This window comes from Lepus europaeus, chromosome 6, assembly GCF_033115175.1.
Source record: "Lepus europaeus isolate LE1 chromosome 6, mLepTim1.pri, whole genome shotgun sequence".
NCBI classification, from domain to species: Eukaryota; Metazoa; Chordata; class Mammalia; order Lagomorpha; family Leporidae; genus Lepus; species Lepus europaeus.
In genome coordinates, this window is record NC_084832.1 from 102,536,042 (window position 1) to 102,556,928 (window position 20,887).

Sequence of the window (20,887 nt, forward strand, 5' to 3'; positions counted from 1 at the left end):
GACCTTGTCTCTACTGTTGAGGAAAAGTATTTTTCCTCTTACTATTTGTTGAAATTTTTATTTAGTGTAGGGTTAATCCTATGAGTATAAATTAAACTGAAAGTAGATCATTGTAAAAATTTAGAGAGGGAATAGGAGAGGAAGGAGAAAGACGGGTGGGGTATGGGTGGGAGGGAGGGTAGTGTGGGAGGTATCACTATGTTCCTACTAGTTCTGGGTCGTATTCTGCTGCTTTTCCCAGGCCAGTAGCACTGGGTTGGGTTGGAAGTGGAGCAGCAGGGACACAACCAGGTACTCATATGGGAGGGAGAAGGGGAAGGGAGGGGAAGAGAGGGAGAGATATGAAGAGATAAATAGATATGCCGTCTGCTAGGTCACTCCCCAGATGGCCACAACAGCCAGGGCTGGGCCAGACCAAAGCCAGGAACCAGGATGACTTGGGCCATCCTCCACTGCTTTCCCAGGATCATTAGCAGAGAGCTGGATTGGACTTGGAGCATCTGGGACTCAAGCCAGCACTCATATGGGATGCTGGCATCACAGGTGGTGGCTTAAACTAGTCACAGTGCTGGCCCGGATTGTTTTTAAATCCACAGTCACTGTCCAGCTTTGTCGGGTACAGTATGGTGCTTTGTTATGAGTATACACTGTGTAATGATCAACTCAGCATATTTAGGTTGTCTGTCATCTCAACTACCACATTTTTGGTGATGGGAACATTCAAAATCCTTTCTTAAAGCTATTTTGAATTATAACATACAATAGCTTTTTGAAATATTGGGAAAAATCTATTAGTTTTTAAATTCAATTAACATTTTTGGGGATAATTTTGAACTGTTTTTCCTAGGATAGTGATGCTTCTAATCCCAAAGCGTGTTTTCCTTTTATTCAGTGGTTAAAAATATTTTTTGCTTTCATTATGTAAAATTTCTAGTTAATTTATACTGATGACTTTTTTTCTGTTTATTTTTTAGTAGCTCTTGTAAAGGAGGGCTTCTTTTATTATTTGTCCAAAATATAATAAAGCAGTTAACTTTTTACTGAATTCTTTAAAAATATACAGTTTCTTTCATAGTAGAGCAATAATGATGCCTATCTTACGATATTTGTATGTGGTAATATAGGTAAAAATTTCAAAGTAAGATTTACTAATGAATATTAGAAGTCTTATTCAGAAACAGTCATTTCCCACCCTTTACTCCTCCATTGCATACTTGATCCAGAAATGGCTTCAAGAAAACTATAGTGAATCAAGTCTATAAGGCACAAGCTCGGATGACCTTGTAGACTCATTTCCTCTTTTTAGTTGTTTAGCTGAGGGGTGGGTATTTGGCAATATTGGGTATTTCGCCTCTCAAGACATCAGCATCCCATATCAGAGTGCCTGGGTTCAACTCCTGGCTCTGCTTCCAATTCCAGCTTCCTGCTAACGCACACTCCAAGAAGCAGGTGATGGCTTAAGTAACTGGGTCCCTGCCACTCACATAATAGATTTGGACTGTTCTTGGCTCCTGGATTCAGCCTGGCCCAGTCCTGGCTCTTGCAAGCGTTAGGGGGAATGAACCAGAGGGTGGGATATTTGTCTTGTCTCTCTTTCAAATAAATGAAAGTAGATAAGGAAATATATAAATAGCTTAGATGAGAACTGGTTCAAATAGTTGTAGCCAGTCTATAGAAAGACAACAAAACTGACTTACAAAGTTGTTCCCAGAGCATGGGGCTACAGACATTGGCCTTAATTATGCACAGTCCTTGGTATGGGTCATGGGTTCCAGATCCCTTAGCGTGCTTCTTGTTACTTAGAGAAACTGGGTGTTCCTTAGCTCCTTGAGAACTAACCTATGCATGTGTACCAGGGTGAAGAGCGATGCTTACTCTTTCTTTCACAGTACTTTCTGCACGTGTTCAGTCCCCTGGCTAAGGCAACCTCTCTGTCAAAACGTTGGCTCTGTTACAAACAGAATATCAGAATATCTACACCAAGATGTGTGACTGAGAATTGCTTACTTTCTGTTTCTCTGATTGGGTGTTTATCTCCAATTAATTCTATGATATATCTGCACCATGTGATGCAAGTGATTTGTGTGCCCTCGTAGGTCACTATTATCCCACTACGGTTTCAAAATCTGTTTCATGTAGTAATGTAGTATATATAGAAATGACAAAACGGAAGAAATATGAGGAAGGAAGAGGTTTCCTATTCAACGGCTGCTCTCTGTTTTTGTCTGTGGCCACATGCAGCCTGAGGCTCATTTGCAAACATAGGCGATCGGTAAGGTAGGTTTATAAAGAGAAGTCTAAAATCACAGATGTGTTAGAGCACTTTTACTTTTTTCTTTTTAGGCACCTTTTTTTTTGGTTGAGCTTTGAACGTGTTCATCCATGTCTGAAGAAGTTACCTATGCAGATCTAAAATTCCAGGACTCTACCAAGACAGAAAATACCAAGCGACTTGACAAATTTGGGAAAAAAGGTAAGATTTTGCAAGATGGTAGAAGTGGTTATAGCCCTTCATGTTACATATTAGTGAGTTAACAGTTTGAACTGAATCATTCAAATGGAATTTTAACTTAAGCCTTCCATTTTATCTAATGGAACCGAAAGTGTCTATACAACATGATTATAAAGAAATGCTATGTAGATCGTTGTTACACTGTATTATGTAAGGAAAAATGACAAGAAATAAGTCTGCAAATGTTCAGTACAGAGGCAGCTTTTCAAGTATTTCCAATCTGCTGTTGGGTAAATCCTTGGATGAGAAACCTGGGACCATAGAGGACCAGTTGTGTATCTTAATGCAACAAGGATTTGAGTTGAATGATCTAAATCTAAATAATAGATAACTGTGTATAAATCTTGACAATTATATTGTAACTTTCTATTGTTTGTCTTGATTTCTTTTTATATTGCAATCCTTAGAGCTGTATTGTCAGATAGAATTGCCACTAGCCACATCTGACCATCGAGCATTGTAATACAGCTAGTCAGATTGAGATGTGCTGACACTGTAAAACATATATCAGATTTTGAGTTACTAGAAAAATGTAGTTGATTGAATTCATTATTTTAATACCAATAACATGTTAAATGACAATATTTTGGATATAGTAAAGAAATATATCAGTAATTCCAAAAAACCCAAAATGATTATAAAAGATTATTTTAAAAGCACAGATCAGTGCATTGAACACACAATTTTTTTACAAATTTCCTAGTTTAAAAAAATTTATTTATTTGAAAGGAAGACACAGAGAGAGAGGGAGCGACACACAGAGATCTTCCATCTGCTGGTTCACTTCCCAAACGGCTACCACAGCCAGAGCTGGGCCAGGCTGAAGCCAGGAGCCAGGAGCTCCATCCAGGCCTCCCATGTGGTCCACTGCCCGCCCAGGCAGCATCATCAGGGAGCTGGATCAGAAGTGAATTTCACTTCTATAGATGACCTTTTAGGTGCTCTATTAGTTTTCACAGATCAGGGAGAACATATGGTATTTGTCCTTATGGGACTGGCTTCTTTCACTGAGCATGGAGCAGCTGGGACTTGAACTGGTGCCCACATGGGATGCTGGCACCGCATGTAGTGTCTCACCCCATTGTGCCATAATGGTGGCCCCACAAATTTTGTTTTTTTGGGAAAGATAGTATTTTCAAATGACTGGGTTGTGTAAAGGTTTTTTTTTTTTTTTCTTCTCTGAGATGAAGCTGTGAAACACAGAACACATGTTATCTAGGAGAGTCATGGCTTGTATGTTTTTCTTTTTTTATAAGATAATGCTTATGTGTGTCTGTGTGTCTACTTCTAATAGAGAAAGACACGCAGAAAGTTCTTTTTCAAAAGATTTATTTATTTGAAAGCCAGAATTACAGAGAGAGGTAGACAGAGAAAGAGAGAGAGGTCTTCCAATCACTGGTTCATTCCCCAAATGGCCGCAATGACCAGGACTGAGCCGATCCAAAGCCAGGAGCTTCTTCTGGGTCGCCCATGTGCATACAGGGGCCCAAGGATTTGGGTCATCTTCTACAGCTTTCCCACACTATAGCAGAGAGCTGAATCGGAAGTGGAGCAGCCAGGACTAAAACCAGCGCCCATTTGGCATGCCAGCGCTGCAGGCCGGGGCTTTAACCTACTGCACCACAATACAGGTTTTTTAAAGAGAAGTCTTAAATCACAGATGTGTTAGAGCACTTTTACTTTTTACATCTTTAAAGCATAAAGTCCTTTAAAGGATTTCAATTAACCACGTACCAAATTAGACATATATGTTAAAATTTCCCCTACTTCTTTTGGAGATCTTATTAAAAAACAAAATGTTAAATCAAATGAGAGGACATTTTTTCTTTTTAAAGATTTATTTATTTGAAAGTCAGAGTTACAGAGAGAGAGGAGAGGGAGGCAGGTAGGGAGGGAGGGAGAGAGAGAGGTCTTCCATCCGATGGTTCACTCCCCAGTTGGCTGCAACGGCCGGAGCTGCGCCGATCCGAAGCCAGGAGCCTCTTCCGGGTCTCCCACATGGGTGCAGGGACCCAAGGACTTGGACTATCTTCTACTGCTTTCCCAGGCCATAGCAGAGAGCTGGATTGGAAGTGGAGCAGCTGGGACTTGAAGTGGCGCCCATATGGGATGCTGGCACTGCAGGCCAGGGTGTCAACCCACTGCGCCACAGTGCCGGCCCCATGAGAGGGCTCTTTAAGAAGAGGTAATGTTGGATACAATATTCAAAACCCCATTGTGCCTGAAAGCTTTGTATTTCTTAGTGCAAATTTAAATCATGAGACAAACAGATCATTTATGCAGGTTTTCAGTTTATACTTCAACAGAACTCTAATCTTAATTTCACTCATAATCCCATATTTCTCCTTCTATATATTAGCTCTTACATCTTGTCTTCTGGTTGTTTGGTATGCAATCTGCCCTGGAGTATCCATACTTGAAATCAGTATGTTTGAGTTAAAAATAACTTGGGGGTAGGCATTTAGCACAGCAGTTAAGATGCCATTTGGGATACCTGTGTTCATTTCCGAGTGCCTGGGTTTGAGTTTGACTCCACTTCCAGTTCCAGCCTCCTGCTAATGTGCACCCTGGGAGGCAACAGATGATGGCTCAGGCGGTTGGGTCCCTGCCACTCACACTGGAAGACTTGGGTTGAGTTCTTGGTTCCCAGGCATTTGACAAGTAAACCAACAAACACCATCTCTGTCTCTCCCTTCTGTCTCTCTAAATAAACAAATAAAACCATGGGTATGGAGAACACAGATTATGGATGGGAGAATTAGTAGCAGAGAGTGAGAAAAGAATTCTCTTATTAAATTGTTGTCCCCCATCTCACTCCCATACACAGACTGTAACCTCTCTGAGACCCTAATTTGGCTATGAACAGAAATTTTAATGTTAGGATTTGAATCCATGTTTCATTAACATTTAAATCTTGAGAAATTGTAGATTAATTCTGTGAGCTTTTCCTGTAAGACAGATTTCTCTTGTGGGGCCAGCACTGTGGCATAGCTGTTAAAGCTGCCATCTATGACATGGGCATCCCATCAGGGCACCGGTTCATGCCCTAGTTGCTCCATTTCTGATCTAGCTCTTAGATAATGGCCTGGAAAAAGCAGCGAAGATTGTCCAGGTGCTTGGGCCCCTACCACCCACGTGGGAGACTCAGATGAAGTTACTAGCTTCGGGTTTTGGCTTGGCCCAGTCCTGGCCATTGAGGCCATCTAGGTAGTGAACTAATGAATGGAAGATCTCACTCTCTCTCTCTGTAACTTCGAATTTCAAATAAGATAAAAAATATTTTTAAAAGTATTTTTTTGAAAATAGGAAGTGTTTAGATTTTACAATGTATTCTTTGTTTCCTTATTTTACTTCTCCTTTTTTAATGACACAAGAGAGTGGCAGACAGTGAAATTCACACTACCAGCATTTCTCTTTATGTGCCCCATGACTCTCCTTCCCATTTATTTTTCTAATAATCCACTTTATTCTAAATTTCTACCAGAAATTCCCCTGAATCTATGTCTTGTTAACTTTTTAAAAAATATTTATTTATTTGAAAGTCAGAGTTACACACAGAGAGGAAGGAGCAAGACAGTGAGAAAGAATGAGAGAGCGAGAGTGAGCACTCTTCCATTTGCTGGCTCTCTCCCCAGTGGCTGCAATGACTGGGGCTGGGCCAACCCAAAGCCAGGATCTAGGAGCTTCTTCCGGGTCCTCCAAGTGGGTGCAGGGACCCAAGGTGTTGGCCATCTTCCACTGCTTTCCCAGGCACATTAGCAGGAAGCTGGATTAGAAATGAATCAGCCAGGACTTGAACCGGGGTCCATATGGGATGTCAGGGCTGTGGGCTGTGGGCTGGGCTTAACACACTGCACCACAGTGCTGGCCCTCTTGTTAATTTTTAAAATTTTACCTTATCTACTCATTATCCAACATACTCTGTATGATGTAATAGAATAACTTCATATTATGCAATATTTACTTTTTACTCTCTTGCATGCTTTACTTAAATGTCTGTTATTTTCCTTGACAATTCCAGTTCTGGTTAAATACAAATATCTACTCACTCATTGCCCTGCAGTTGAATATTACTGGCAAAAATTACATATGTTTTCAAGCCCAGTTTACTCTCACCTTTCCTCTTACTTTATTCTACACGTTTTCTTTCTACTACCAAAATTTCCATGTCACCATGTCCTCAGGCGTAACTCTCTGCCTTCCTTCTGGAGAATGTAAGAGGTACTTACTTACTCTTATCAAAACATAGCCCACCCCATTTTGCTCTGAAAAAAGAAAAGAAAAAAAAGAAAAAAAGAGTCCCTATGTTCTCACAGATGTTCTACAATTTCCTCCTTGCCCTTCTGTTGCATTCCCCTCTTGCTTCTCTCTCCTTAGTGAAGCAACATATTCCACTGCTCCTATTTTATTAAAACACAATCCATTCCTTAACTTGCCATGTAAGCCTCTCCACTCAGTGTTCAATTTCTTTGTTAGCCTTTAATGTTCAACCTTTTGAAAGCATGCTTTTGGCCATTCACTCCCAGTGCTTCCCTTCTCGATCAACGCCCTGAGCTTCCTCGTGCCAAGGAGAGCGGTCTCGCCTGGGTTGCTGGTGGTCTCCTGTCTCATCGCAGTGGCCGGATCTTGGCTATTCTACTACTCCACTCCCCTGCAACGTTCACATAGTTGAACGGCCCGTCTTCTTTAGATACTGTCTGTGTTCTGGACACGCTCTCGTGGTTTCTGCTGTCATGCTTGCTCTTTCTGGTTTGACCCTTTCCCCATCACATCAAGCGCTGTGTGACGTGGTGCTCCAGGGCCCTGACTGGGCCCCCTTTTCTTGGGTCGCTCCACCTGCTCTTCTAAGTTGCCTCGTTCAGTCATTTAGCCTCAAACACAGTGACTTCCAAATACCTCCTTCTGACCTTTGCCCGAGTCTCAAGGCTGGAACACACAAGCACTGTTTTATATTTCCACATGAAGTTCTAATTTCATTTCAAAATAAAAATGGCAACAATATATTTATTTTCCTTCTAAATGGCTTCCTTTCCCCTAGTCATCTTCATCTCCAGAACTGCACATAGAAATACACATTTAAATACAATTACTGAGCATCTGCTATGGCCTAGCCCTGTTCTAATTGCCTTAAAATATTAAATTGTTTCACCTCTGATACTTTATAGACTGTTTGCCTGCCTTCATTACCCTATTTCATTTTTTTCCCTAAATTTTTTATATTTGAAAAGCAGAAAGACAGACACACACAGAGACAAAGAACTTTCATCCATTCATTCACTTCCAAAGGTCCCAAGTAGCTGAGGCCTGGGCAGGCTGAGGCCAGGAGATAGGAACTTAGTTCACATCTCCCATGTTGGGGGCAAGGGCTCAAGTACTTGAGCCATCACCTGTTGTCTTCTAGGGTGAGCATGAACATAAAACTGGAATCAGAAACAGAGCTGGTACTCAAACTGGGCACTCTGATATGAGATGCAGGCACCCCAATCCTCCTAAATGCTGAACAAAATGCTGCCCCCAATCCATTGCAGAAACTGAAACACAAGAGATTAAATAATTTGCCCAAGGTCCCACATGTAAAAAATAGCAGAATCAGCATCAAAACTCAAGCATTCTAGCCTTAGAGACTGTGTTGTATTTTTAACCCTCAGAGATTCTGCCTATAAATGTGTGTATCTTATCATCTATAACTTTCTGAAGTTAAAAGGGTCATAAATTTGTGCTATAGATTCTAACTTCAAAATGTATTCTTAATCTATCCAATTCCCTAATAATAGTAAATAAAGCTACGATTCTCTCTCATGCAGAATATTTTAATAGGTTTCTTACCACTCTCCCTACTTCCTATACTTCTATTCTTTATTCTCCCAAAATTCATTCTCCATATGCAGTCATAGTGGTTTTTCTTTAAAAAAATATTCAGGGGGTTGGCGCTGTGGTGTAGTGGGTTAAGCCACTGTCCACAGTGTCAGCGTCCTATATGGGCACTGGTTTGAGTCTGGCTGCTCCACTTCTGATCCAGCTCCCTGCTCTAGCACCTAGGAAAGCAGTAGATGATGGCCCAAGGTCTTGGTCCCCTACGATACATGTGGGAGACCCAGAAGAAACTCCTAGCTTCAGCCTAGCCCACCCCTGGCTGTTGAGGCCATCTGAGGAGTTAACCAGCAAATGGAAGATCTCTGACTTTCCCTTCTCTGTTTGTAGTTCTGGCTTTCAAATAAAATACATTTAAAAAAAATTCAGTTGTTTTCCATTCCTGATCAAACCCTTTCAAGCAGTTTCTCAAAAAAAAAAAAAAAATCAAACTTCCTTACTCTGGTTTAAAAAGGCTGTAATGGCACCAGCATTGTGGCACAGTGGGTTGAGCCACTGCTTGCAATGCTGACATCCCATATGGGTTCAAGTCCTTGCTTCTCTGCTTCCAGTCCAGCTCCCTGCTACTGTGCCAGGGATGCCACTCATGTGGGAGACCTGGATTGAGTTCTGGCTTCTGGTTTTGGCTTCTCCAAACCTGGTTGTTGTGGTCTTTTGGGAAGTGAACCTGCGGATGGCAGATCAATTTCTTTCTCCCTCTGTCGCTCTTTCAATTAAAGAAAACTATTTGCTGTTTTTATCTTTGACCTTCTCTGACTTCATTTCTCACATCTCACTGCATCATCAACCGTAGTACTTCAGCCACTCTGAATTTGTTCTGTTTGCTCCCAAATTAGGGTCTTTGAGCTAGATGTCCTTGCTGCCTGTAATGTTTTTCCCACTGATTTTGGATGTTGCTCCCTATTGTCCATAAGATCTGAACATTGTTCATAAGATCTTTCCTTTTTTCTCCATTTTATTTGAAAGGTAGTGGGAGAGAGAAAGAGACAGATCTTCCATCCCTATCGTTCACTTTCTAAATGCCTGCAACAAATAGGACTGGGCCAGGCCAAAGCTGGGATGGGAGCTAGAAAGTCAGCCCGGGTCTGCCCCCCCCCCCCCTTGGTGGCAGGTCCCTAAGCACAGGAGCCAGCACTTGCTGCCTCCTGGAGTGTGCATTAGCAGGAAGCTGTAGTGGGAAGTGGGTCCACAACGTGGACTCTAACATGAGCCTAAGCAGCATCTCAGCCATTGCACCAAATGTCCATCTCTGAACTATTTTCTGTAACAAAACTCAATTTCAAATATCTACACACCATAGCCCAACTTGAGATACCTCTCCCTCCCCCATCTTACCTATCTCTATTAACTTATTTCTTTTGACAATTAAAATTTATCTTCCTGAAAATAAGGACTTGCATATCTTGCCCACCTCTGTATTTGTTGGCACCCAGAATAGTGTGTAGGGTATAGAAGGTGGTCAGTGGATAACTATTGAATATATTCAATATATACATATATTGAATATATATGTAAATGAGCAACTAGTTCTTGAGAAAGAGAACACTTGAATTTATAATTCTAAGCTTATAGAAGGTCTTGACCATGTCGTTCTTTCACTGGTAACTCTTTCCAAAGTCTAAAGAAATTATGTTTCTGATTTTATTTGCAATTCACTCTGGACTTCACAATATTATACCACCAACAGCAAGATGTATGACATAGCTTAGAAATGTAGTATAATTATCATGTTATCCCTGAATTGTATTTCCTTAAAATACCTGATTTCCACATAATTGGGGACTTTGAAAAGCTCATAGAAAAATGGAATTAAAAATATAAAGGCTTTTTGGTGATAAAATTTTTTGAAATTCATGTATAGTTCTTTTCATAATATACATTTCCATGAATTTTTTGAAGATCCCTCATATGCAATTGTTTTTGCACCAAAATACATTTATCTTAAGCTTTGTAAAAATCTATTTGAGAGAGACAGAACTTCTACCTGCTGGTTCACTCCCCTATTGCCTGTGACAGCTGGGTCTTGGCTGAGATTGAAACCAGGAATCAAGAGCTCAATCCAAGTCTCCCATATAGGTGGCAGGGAGCCAATTACTTTAGCCATCACTGCTGCCTCCTGGGGTCTACATTGGCAGGAAACTGGAGTCAGGAGCCTGAAGTAGGCATTGAACCCAGGTACTGTGATATGGGATGCAGGCATCTTAACCACTAAACCAAACACCCAACTCTAAAATAAATTCATCTTTTATTCCATTTTCCAAGAATTTTAAAAGTCCCAATATGATACTTTAAATCATATAGTGATTTAATAATTCATAATATAAAGTTCATAACTCCTGAAAAATTTGAATGAGAAAATGAGCTGTGGGAAGGTGCTTAGAGACATTACAGAGAGAGATGAACCGTTTTGTAGCCAACTCTCCAGTGTATCTGGGGCTGCAACACATCACTACATAAACAAATGGGCTGAGGTTTTGACACACCACAGGTGTCCATTCGAGCAAAGACTCCTCAGGCTGACGTGTCAGCTGCCAGCTGCTCACTTTTCCCGCAATTTTTCCCTCCAAATTTGTATGCACAGGATACACCACATTAGACTGCTTGGCTTTCTCTCCTCCATTTTCTTTTTTTTTCCATTTTTTTTTTTTCAATTTTTGACAGGCAGAGTGGACAGTGAGAGAGAGAGAGAGAGGTCTTCTGTTTGCTGTTGGTTCACCCTCCAATGGCCGCCGCGGTAGCGCGCTGCGGCCAGCACACTGCACTGATCCGATGGCAGGAGCCAGGTGCTTCTTCTGGTCTCCCATGGGGTGCAGGGCCCAAACACTTGGGCCATCCTCCACTGCACTCCCTGGCCAGAGCAGAGAGCTGGCCTGGAAGAGGGGCAACCGGGACAGGATCGGTGCCCTGACCGGGACTAGAACCCGGTGTGCCGGTGCCGCAAGGCGGAGGATTAGCCTAGTGAGCCGTGGCGCCGGCCTTCTCCTCCATTTTCTAAACAACATCTTTGTTTCTTAGTTTCTTCAATCAGTCTGTCCGTTAACAGCCTCTCCCGTGGGAGCCAACCTGCACACAACACATGAACTTGATGTTTTTGACTTATTTTTGATGAATCCTTCAAAAATATTTTAAAAGTGTTCAAGTGTCTAGTGAGTCATGTTCCTTTATGAGGGTCACGTTAGACAAGAAACACAGTGAAGGAGTGGGTGAATGAGTAATTGAAGTCATGCTGCACACAATCCCCAGGTCTCTGTTAATTTTGCTTTCTGCAGTGCCTCCCGTTCCCTCCCGTGTATGGCGTCAAACAACCTGGACTCTGAGTCTTCTGTGCCTTCTGCTGCTCGTTGGATTGGTGGTCTTAGGAATCATGTGTAGGTACTACCCCTCTGTGGATGGAAAGGGACAGCACTTAGAATTCCATTGATTTTATTATTTTAAACAATTTGCATCTATTTATTTGAAAGGCAGAGACAGCCAGTCAGCCAAAGGTCTCCCATTCCCTGCTTCACTCCCTTAACACCCCAACAGCCAGAGCTGGGTCAGGCCAAAGCCAAGGCCTGGAACTCAATTCACGTTTCACACATGGCTGGCAGGGACCCAACTACTGGAACTATCACCGGCTGCCTCCCAGGGTGTGCATTTGCAGGAAGCGGAATCAGAAGTGGAGCTGGGAATCTAACTCAGGCCCTTAACATAGAATGCAGGCATCCCAAGCAGCATGTTAACTGTTGTACCAGATGTTCACCTGAATTTCACTTATTCTTTGATTAGAAGCTTTGTGACAATAATAGGTGATATGCCCATAAGAGGGACTTACAACATGGTACTTATTCTCTGTCTCTCACTCCTGTAGAACAATTACGTCCCAGCCCTTTTAATGTTTTTAATACTGTTTCTGGAAAGGAAAGGGTGGTGAGATGGGTGATGGTTCAATTGAGGGTTTACAATTTTGTATCATCTCTTCTCTCTTTGATCTGGAGTTTACCTAACTTTGAAAATAGAAATGGGAAAATTGAATAAACTACAAAATATCGAAGAAGAACTTCAGAGAAATGTTTCTGTACAACTGCTGAATAACCGGAACTCCTCTGAGAAGATCAGGAGCCTGTCCATTGCATTGCAAAACGTAGCCACCCAATTATGTCGTGAGCTTTGTAGAAAAGACCCAGGTAATCCTGCACTGCTCTCAGAGTTGTTTGCTAGACATGAGCTCAACCTTAAAGTCACTTAAGAAACTCTTCATCATTAGCTAGCAGCCTTTCTGTAAAGAGCTGTTATGTTGGGGGGAAGGAATTGAACGTGGCTGATAGAAGACTCACTGACATTTCCATATAATTAGGAAAAAAACAGGCCTGCGCTTCAGCTCAATAGGCTAATCCTCCACCTTGCGGCGCCGGCACACTGGGTTCTAGTCCCAGTCGGGGCACCAGATTCTGTCCCGGTTGCCCCTCTTCCAGGCCAGCTCTCTGCTGTGGCCCGGGAGTGCAGTGGAGGATGGCCCAAGTGCTTGGGCCCTGCACCCCATGGGAGACCAGGAGAAGCACCTGGCTCCTGCCTTTGGATCAGCGCGGTGCGCCCGCTGCAGTGCGCTGGCCGCGGTGCCATTGGAGGGTGAACCAACGGCAAAGGAAGACTTTTCTCTCTGTCTCTCTCTCTCTCACTGTCCACTCTGCCTGTCAAAAAAAAAAAAAAAAAAAAAAAAAAAAAAAAAGAAAAAAGAAAAAGAAAAAGGAAAAAAACAAGCAAAACAGAAAAAGAAATGATAACTTATAGGCCCTCCAAATTATCAGAATACGACTGCTACACAATGAAACATTAAACAGAGTACGCTTTCTCTAATTGATATGGTGGGCACTGACATCAATGGAAGATCAATGAAAGACAGACTTCTTTATTGGTGACCTAAACCCTAAATTTGAGTAAGTTCTTGATGGCCAAGAGATCATAGAAAAGAAAGAATCTGAATCATTGCTTTTGGAATTGGGGAGAGTTGGTACTCCAAAGCTTCTTTAGGTTTCTGTAGCTATCATAGCCAACATGTACCTTGTGCTCCTGGGGGAATCCCTCCAATATTCAGCAAGTCAGTCAGAGGTGCCCTGGTTGGAAAAGGCAGAATTGATGGAGATCTGTGGGGGTGAATCTTACTATACAAAATTTTTCCTGCAATTAGTTTTCTTTGTCCTAAATAAACACAAAATCTACAAAGGGAGGTTATTCAGATCTTCTAATACAGGGAGATAGACTTGAACCCAAGTGCTTAATTTGAAGGTTTTTTCAAGTAACGTGGAAGGCACATTACAGTGGTATTCAGGGATCTAGAAGAGAATTCATTTTCTTTCTCTTTAATGTAAAGCCAAGAAGCACTGTATGTTTGGTGACTGTCACACAGCGTAAAGGAAATAATAACAATAACACAAAGTCAACACAAATCAAATAAAATGAAGTTCTCTTTCCAGAGCACAAATGCAAGCCTTGCCCAGAGAGTTGGATATGGCACAAGGATCGCTGTTATCTCCTATCTGATTATTATCTCACATGGCAAGAGAGTGACATGTTCTGTTCTGCTCAGAACGCCAGCCTGTTGACGATGAGGAGTGAGAGTGAGCTGGTAAGGCCCAGGGCTGTGCCTGAAGGCAAGGAAAGTGTTTGCAGCCTAACCGAGAGGGGCAGGCCTGTGGGGAAGACCGTATTAGCCCACTCTGGGTGTGGCTGACCTCAGTTGGAATGTGAAGTGACTGGGACTTTGTTCATCCCAGGATATCACAGCCAAGGGAAATTACCTAAAACCCTAACTTAGCATCTTTTTAAAGATTTATTTAGTTTTATTTCTTGAAAGCTTTTATTTAATAAATGTAAATTTCATTAGGTACAATTTGTAGAATATAGCAGTTCTTCCCCCCCATACCCGCCCTCCCACCCCCACTCCCATCTCGCCTCCAACTCTCTCTCCCAACCCATTCTTCATTCAGATTCATTTTAAAGTTATCTTTATATCAACTCTATACTAAGTGAAAGATTTCAACAGTTTACACCCACACAGATACACAAAGTATAAAGTACTGTTTGAAGACTAGTTTTACCGTTAATTCTCATAGTACAACTCATTAAGGACAGAGGTCCTATATGGGGAGCAAGTGCACAGTGACTCCTGTTGTTCATTTAACAATTGACACTCTTATTTATGAGTCATCACCGAGGCTCTTGTCATGAGTTGCCAAGGCTATGGAAACCTTTTGAGTCCACAAACTCTGACATTATTTGGACAGGGCCATAATCAAAGTGGAAGTTCTCTCCTCCCTTCAGAGAAAGGTACCTCCTTCTTTGATGGTCCCTTCTTTCCACTGGGATCTCATTCACAGAGATCCTTCATGTAGGCCATTCTTTGTCACAATGTCTTGGCTTTCCATGCCTGAAATGCTCTCACAGGCTTTTTAGCCAGATCTGAATGCCTTAAGGGCTAATTCTGAGGCCAGAGTGCTGTTTAGGGCATTTGTCATTCTATGAGTCTGCTGTGTGGCCTGCTTCCCATGTTGGATCATTTTCTCCTTTTTAATTCTATCCATTGTTATTAGCAGACATTTGGTCTTATTTATGTGATCCCTTTGACACTTAATCCTATCTTTATGATCAGTTGTGCACTTAAAATGATCACTTTAACTAGTAAGGTGGCATTGGTACCTGCCAACTTAATGGGATTTGGAGTCCCATGGCATTCACTTAGTATCTTAACATCAGTGAAAGAAACATTTTTTGAAAGCACATCAGTGAAATCTTACCAGCTGATGGATAGGTGGGCAGACACAGGGCACCTAGAATCTTCAATCTGTGTGAGCGTTTCTAAGTTGGAACTCTGGAGTCAAATCTCAGAACATGGTTTCTGAACCTTCACCTAAACACAGAACTTCTGGAAGGGGTACCAGTTGGACAAAAACTGCATGGGGGACTATTTCTTGTTTCTGGCATTTTGTGCTTTTAAGTATTTTTTAAAGTCTTGGATAATTAAAAAAAAGCCTTGTTATTTTGGCTCCAAGGTTCAGGACTGGTTCTGGGTTCTACGCTATAACCATTTTTGTCTGACTTTGCGGCATTTTGTTCTCTCACCTGTTCCTCTTAACTTGTGTTTATGGTCATAAACCACCTCCTTTGCCACTGCACTGAATGTTGATTAGACACTTGGGTCCAGAAGCTTGAGAACTTTTCATTGGTCCTAAGTGAGGTTATGCAAGGATAGGTATTTTCTCTTTGTTACATAGGAAATTATATTGTAAAAACAATGAAATCTTACAATAAAAACCACTTTCATTTTTTAAATGGTTTTGAAGAGTAGTGCAATGTAAAAAATGTTATCTTAAAATAGTAATTTGTAAGAATTTACATTGTAAGGTAATGTGCAGAAATGAGACTTAAATTTGCTTAAAATTTTTTTATTTGAGAGGGAGGGGGAGAGGGAGGGAGGTAGGGAGGGAGGGAAGGAGGGAGAGGGAGGGGGAGAGGGAGAGAGAGAGGGAGGGAGAGAGGGAGGGAGAGAGGGAGGGAGAGAGGGAAAGAGGGAGGGAGGGAGGGAGAGAGAGAGAGGGAGGGAGGGAGGGAAAGAGGGAAGGAGAGAGAGAGGGAGGGAGGGAGGGAGGGAGGGAAAGAGGGAAGGAGAGAGGGAGAGAGGGAGAGAGGGAGGGAGGGAGAAAAATAAAGAGAAAGAAAGAGAATGCACCTCTCCTCTGGTTCACTCCACAAATGCCTGCAAGGACCAGGCCGAGTCAGGCCAAAGCTGGAGCCGGAATGTGATTCTGGTTCCCGTGTCAGTGGTGGGGATGTCATGACTTGAACCGTCACTGCTGCCTCCCAGGGCACACATTAGCAGGAAGCTGTCGTGGGGAGCTGGAGCCAAGATTTAAACCTAGGCAAGGGTCCCAACCAGTGGCTTACCTGCTGAGCCAGACATGCACTCCCTCAGGTTTTTAAACAGATCATCTTTATTTTCTGTAGGAATTTATAAAATCCAAGAACTTATTTGACTATTGGTTGGGATTATTTCCTAGAAAAGATAATAAACTCCCAGAGAAAATTGAGAATTTGGTTTTCCCTTCTGCCAGGTAAGTCTATTCTTGTTGGATTTTACATAGTTGGGTTTGTGCATAGATATTTTCCTCAAGAGTGTTGTAGATTACAATGAAAACCAGCTTCAAATGAAAATTCATCTTTAAAGAACCTTTTCTTATTAAGCTCTTTGATGTATTTAAACTTGTAGAAAGTTTGCCACAGATGTCGTGTCATTGTTTTGACAAGTCACTAATGAAATTATGGTAGCCAAATTAAGGATACTTCCTGTAAATTATGCTTTTCTCTAATTATGGAAGACAGCAATATTCACTGGACTCTAAGAAGTACTTCATATTGTACTAAATTCTGGGATTCAAAGATGAAAGATTGATTCATCCCCGAATTTACTTAACCATCAATTATATGAGCAGACTGAGTAATGCTAGAGATAAAAAGGATATGGTGTGGTAAATACTTAAAGTCAAAATAACCTAAAATAAATCTTACCTTTGGAATTTTTGTTATAGCTGATAGTAGAAATGGGCATTTTTTAACATGATAAATACATTCAATTTTATTTGTCAGCTTAAGATATATAACTTATCATATTAAAAGGTACACATAAAAGCACAGATAAATTATGAAGGTATGCAGAAAGATATGCCATTGCTAAATATGTGGACAAATTTCCATTACAAAGCAGCAAGACTTGGACAAAGGAAATAAAAGGAAACACCTTAGGGAAGCAGCCTGCTGCACCCACAGTTCATTCCCGAGGGAACCCGTGATTAAACTAAAGGCGAAACACATTCCCGTGATCCAGAGATGGAGTCCAGAGAGTCACACTCTCAAGGACTGAGCAGCCAGGCAATTTATGAAATGGGCATTTAAAATTTTTTTAAACTTTCATTTAATAAATATAATTTTTGAAAGAACTTTTGGATTATAGTGGCTTTTCCCCCCATAACCTCCCTCCTACCGGCAACCATCCCATCCTTCATCACAATTCATTTTAAATTATCTTTATATATAGAAGATCAACTTAGTATATACTAAGTAAAGATTTCAACAGTTTGCACCCACACAGATACACAAAGTATAGAGTACTAGTTTTACCATTTATTCGCACAGCACCACACATTAAGGACAGAGATCCTACATGGGGAGCAGGTGCACAGTGACTCCTGTTGTTAACAATTGACACACTTATTTATGATGTCAGTAATCACCCGAGGCTCTTGTCATGAGCTGCCAAGGCTATGGAAGCCTCCTGAGTTCACAAACTCCAACCTTATTTAGACAAGGCCATAATCAAAGTGGGAAATGGGAATTTTTAAATAAACATTTAGAGACCAGTGGAGAGAATTTGAAAGAATAAAAATGAACTTTGGCTTGGTACATATAAAACCATTTGTTGTTCAATTTTTCGGTGAACTGCTAAGTAGTTCATTATAAATGGATTTATGTATCATGTTTGCTTGCAACAGGAAAAAAATAAAGCCTTAAGATAAAAATAGTGTCAAAATTCCTCTTGTGGTTTATAATCCCTGCAATGTAGGGAGTAGCCGCTATCAGACTAAATAAAGAAACCAGAGCTTCCGCCTGCTGGATGCTGTTGGGAACTCAGCCCTTAACCACGTGCTAGTGGAGTGCACATGCAACAGGAGGGAGCTCAGGGCAACTGTACCGGGTCGGAATTCCTGAATGCTCACCACATTGAGCCGTACAACAAATACGGGTTTTTGCTGCTTTTCCCGTCAGATAGAATTAGTAAGACTAAGAGTCGGGATCAGAAAGACAACACGGTCCTAACTTTGGTGGTTTGCATAAAGTACGGACAAATAGAGGGGAAAGGGTATATATAAAGGGTTTATAAAGGCCTTGGGGCCAGAATTATGGCACAGGGGATTAAGCTGCCTCTTGCAATGCCACCAAGTTCTGGCTGTTCCACTTCCCATCCAGCTTCCTGCTAATACACCTGGGAAAGCAGCAGAAGATGGCCCAAGAGCTTGGGCTCCTGCACCCACACGGAGACCCAGATGGAGTTCCTGGTTCCTGTTTTCAGCTTGTCCTAGTCCTGGCTATTGTGGCCATTTGGGAGTAAACAAGCTGATGGAAGACCTTTCTGTCTCTCCTTGTCTCTCTGTAATTCTGCCCTTTAAATAAATAAATAAATAAATAAGTAAATCTTAAAAAAAAAAAGGAGAAAAATCAGCTGGTAAATGACAGGATTCAGATTTGAAAAAAAAAAAAGGTTTTGTTTGGACTAGAACTAATGGCTATGTGTGTCAGGAGAGAGTATAGATGGAATCTTTTTTGAAAAAGTAGAATGTGAATGTGTTTAATTATTAAGTGGAAGGGTAATCTATAATGAAATGGAAAATACCGTGAATATTTAAAATGATCAAGAGAGATACTGAAATAATATGCATACAATAACCACATACATGATATAAACATGTGTGTCAATTATTTCCTTTGGTTTTTATTCTCATTGTTAGTTTTGGGCTTGTGTCTGGAAGGGAATGGCAATGCAATGATATCTGTACTATGTTACCAAAAATTCTTTTTTTAAAATTTATTTGACAGGTAGAGTTATAGGCAGTGAGAGAGAGGGAGAGACAGAGAGAAAGGTCTTCCTTCTGTTGGTTCACCCCCCAAATGGCCGCCACAGCTGGTGCTGCGCCGATCCAAAGTCAGGAACTAGGTGCTTCCTCCTGGTCTGCCATGTGGGTAGAGGCACCCAAGCACTTGGGCCATCCTCCACTGCCCTCCCGGGCCAGAGCAGAGAGCTGGACTGGAAGAGGAGCAACCTGGACTAGAACCCAGCGCCCATATAGGATGCCGGCACCGCAGGCGGAGGATTAACCAAGTGAGCCACAGCGCCGGCCCCCATCAAAAATTCTTAAAATTTAGTTGAACTTATTTGTTGATGATTATTATTTGACTCAAGTATTGATTATACAAAAGATAATATTTTTAATTTACAAATTAGACTTTAATGTGTAGTTCTTTTTTAGTCACTTACATTTTAATGAATTAATTTTAGTTTATTTGAAACAGAGACAGGGATAGACACAGAGAGACAGATCACTTGTGGCTGGCTCACCCTTTGAATGTCCACAACAGCTAGGGTAGGGCCAGCTCGAAGCTGGGAACTGGGAACTCACTCCACGTCTCCCATGTGGGTGGCAGGCACGCAATCCCTTGAGCCATCACCTGCTGCCTCCCAGGGTGAGCATCAGCAGGAAGCTGGGATTGGGAGTAGAACCAGGACTCAAATTCAGGCTGTCTTATATGGGATGCGGGCAGCCCCAGAGGTATTTTAATTGCTACAGTTCTTGATGACTAATTTAGCGTTTATGGGCTGGTCATCAGTCAGAACTTCAGAGTGAGACCTGTGAACAGGGCTGGAAAGAAATGTCATTTGGAGATGATGTTCAATTTAGAAGGCCACCTGTGCTCCTTGTTTGGCGATTGTGAAAAGCATTTAAGGAAGATAGTGTCAGAGGTTTACTGGTGGACTAGTTAGATGAGATTATTTTAAATACTCTGAATTTGCTTAGGGCTGCTAAGTCTAGAAATTAAAAACAGCAAATATTTCAGAAGTGGGAAGGGCAAGAAGGCAAAGAGAAACAAAGCAGTGCTTGCCATCACATATGCGTTAATAAAAAGAATTAACTTGGACGTTCTTGGTACTGTGCACATTAACTGAAATTTACCTTAGTGTCCTGGGCAACAACGTCACATTGCAAATATAATCTTCTGTGAAAGTGTTTCAAATATCTAAGTATAATTATTTATTTTCTCTTTAGGTTTATAAGAAACACTGGTGACTTAAAAAACATGTATTGTGGATATATATATCAAACATACGTTTATTATACTTCCTGCAGAGCAAGAAAAAAGTTTCTATGTCAGAAGATGGCCAATCCATCTTTGAACATTGAAAGCATACTAACCAGTGATTTTCCTGATGGAGGAATGTAATTTGTGTGATTATTTTGCTTATGCTGAGATACTACAGCTGAAGAGACCCTCAGGGAGACTGGATCTCCTTGGACCACACGGATGGAATGAAAATGTTCAGACTATGTGTTTGTGTCTCCTAACAGTTACATCTTCAAAGTTTCTTCTTTTTCCCCATCTGTGGAGTACAAGGAACCCAACATTCTCTCTCATGAAACAGATACAATGCAGACACTGTCAAGCATAAAAATAGTGTTTCCTGGAAAATACAGGAACCTTAAGCTATTTTTCTTCCTTGCTTTTCTAAAGATAAGAGAAATTCCAACTTCATGGAATACAAGGGGAACTTAAATCCAGTAAATACAGAGTATCAAGACCAATTGGAATTTATTCTAGTAATACGATGGATTAGTATTTTGGAAAAAAAAAATAAGGGAGTGAATTCTGTTGTAGAAGCTAGAAGCAACCTTGTTGTTTTGGTTTTTGCTACCGTCTTTCACA

The 20,887-nt window shown here is 41.3% G+C and overlaps 1 protein-coding gene across 1 annotated transcript; it reads left to right on the forward strand.

Annotated features, from left to right (window-relative positions):
• The first annotated feature begins 2,246 nt into the window (after positions 1 to 2,246).
• On the forward strand, positions 2,247 to 20,407 carry CLEC12A (C-type lectin domain family 12 member A). Its single transcript, XM_062195206.1, has 6 exons — positions 2,247 to 2,473; positions 11,653 to 11,751; positions 12,361 to 12,549; positions 13,837 to 13,988; positions 16,364 to 16,470; positions 20,233 to 20,407. Exons 1-6 carry the CDS (start codon positions 2,383 to 2,385, stop codon positions 20,405 to 20,407), a joined length of 813 nt encoding a protein of 270 aa, XP_062051190.1. The 5' UTR covers positions 2,247 to 2,382.
• Positions 20,408 to 20,887: the final 480 nt, after the last annotated feature.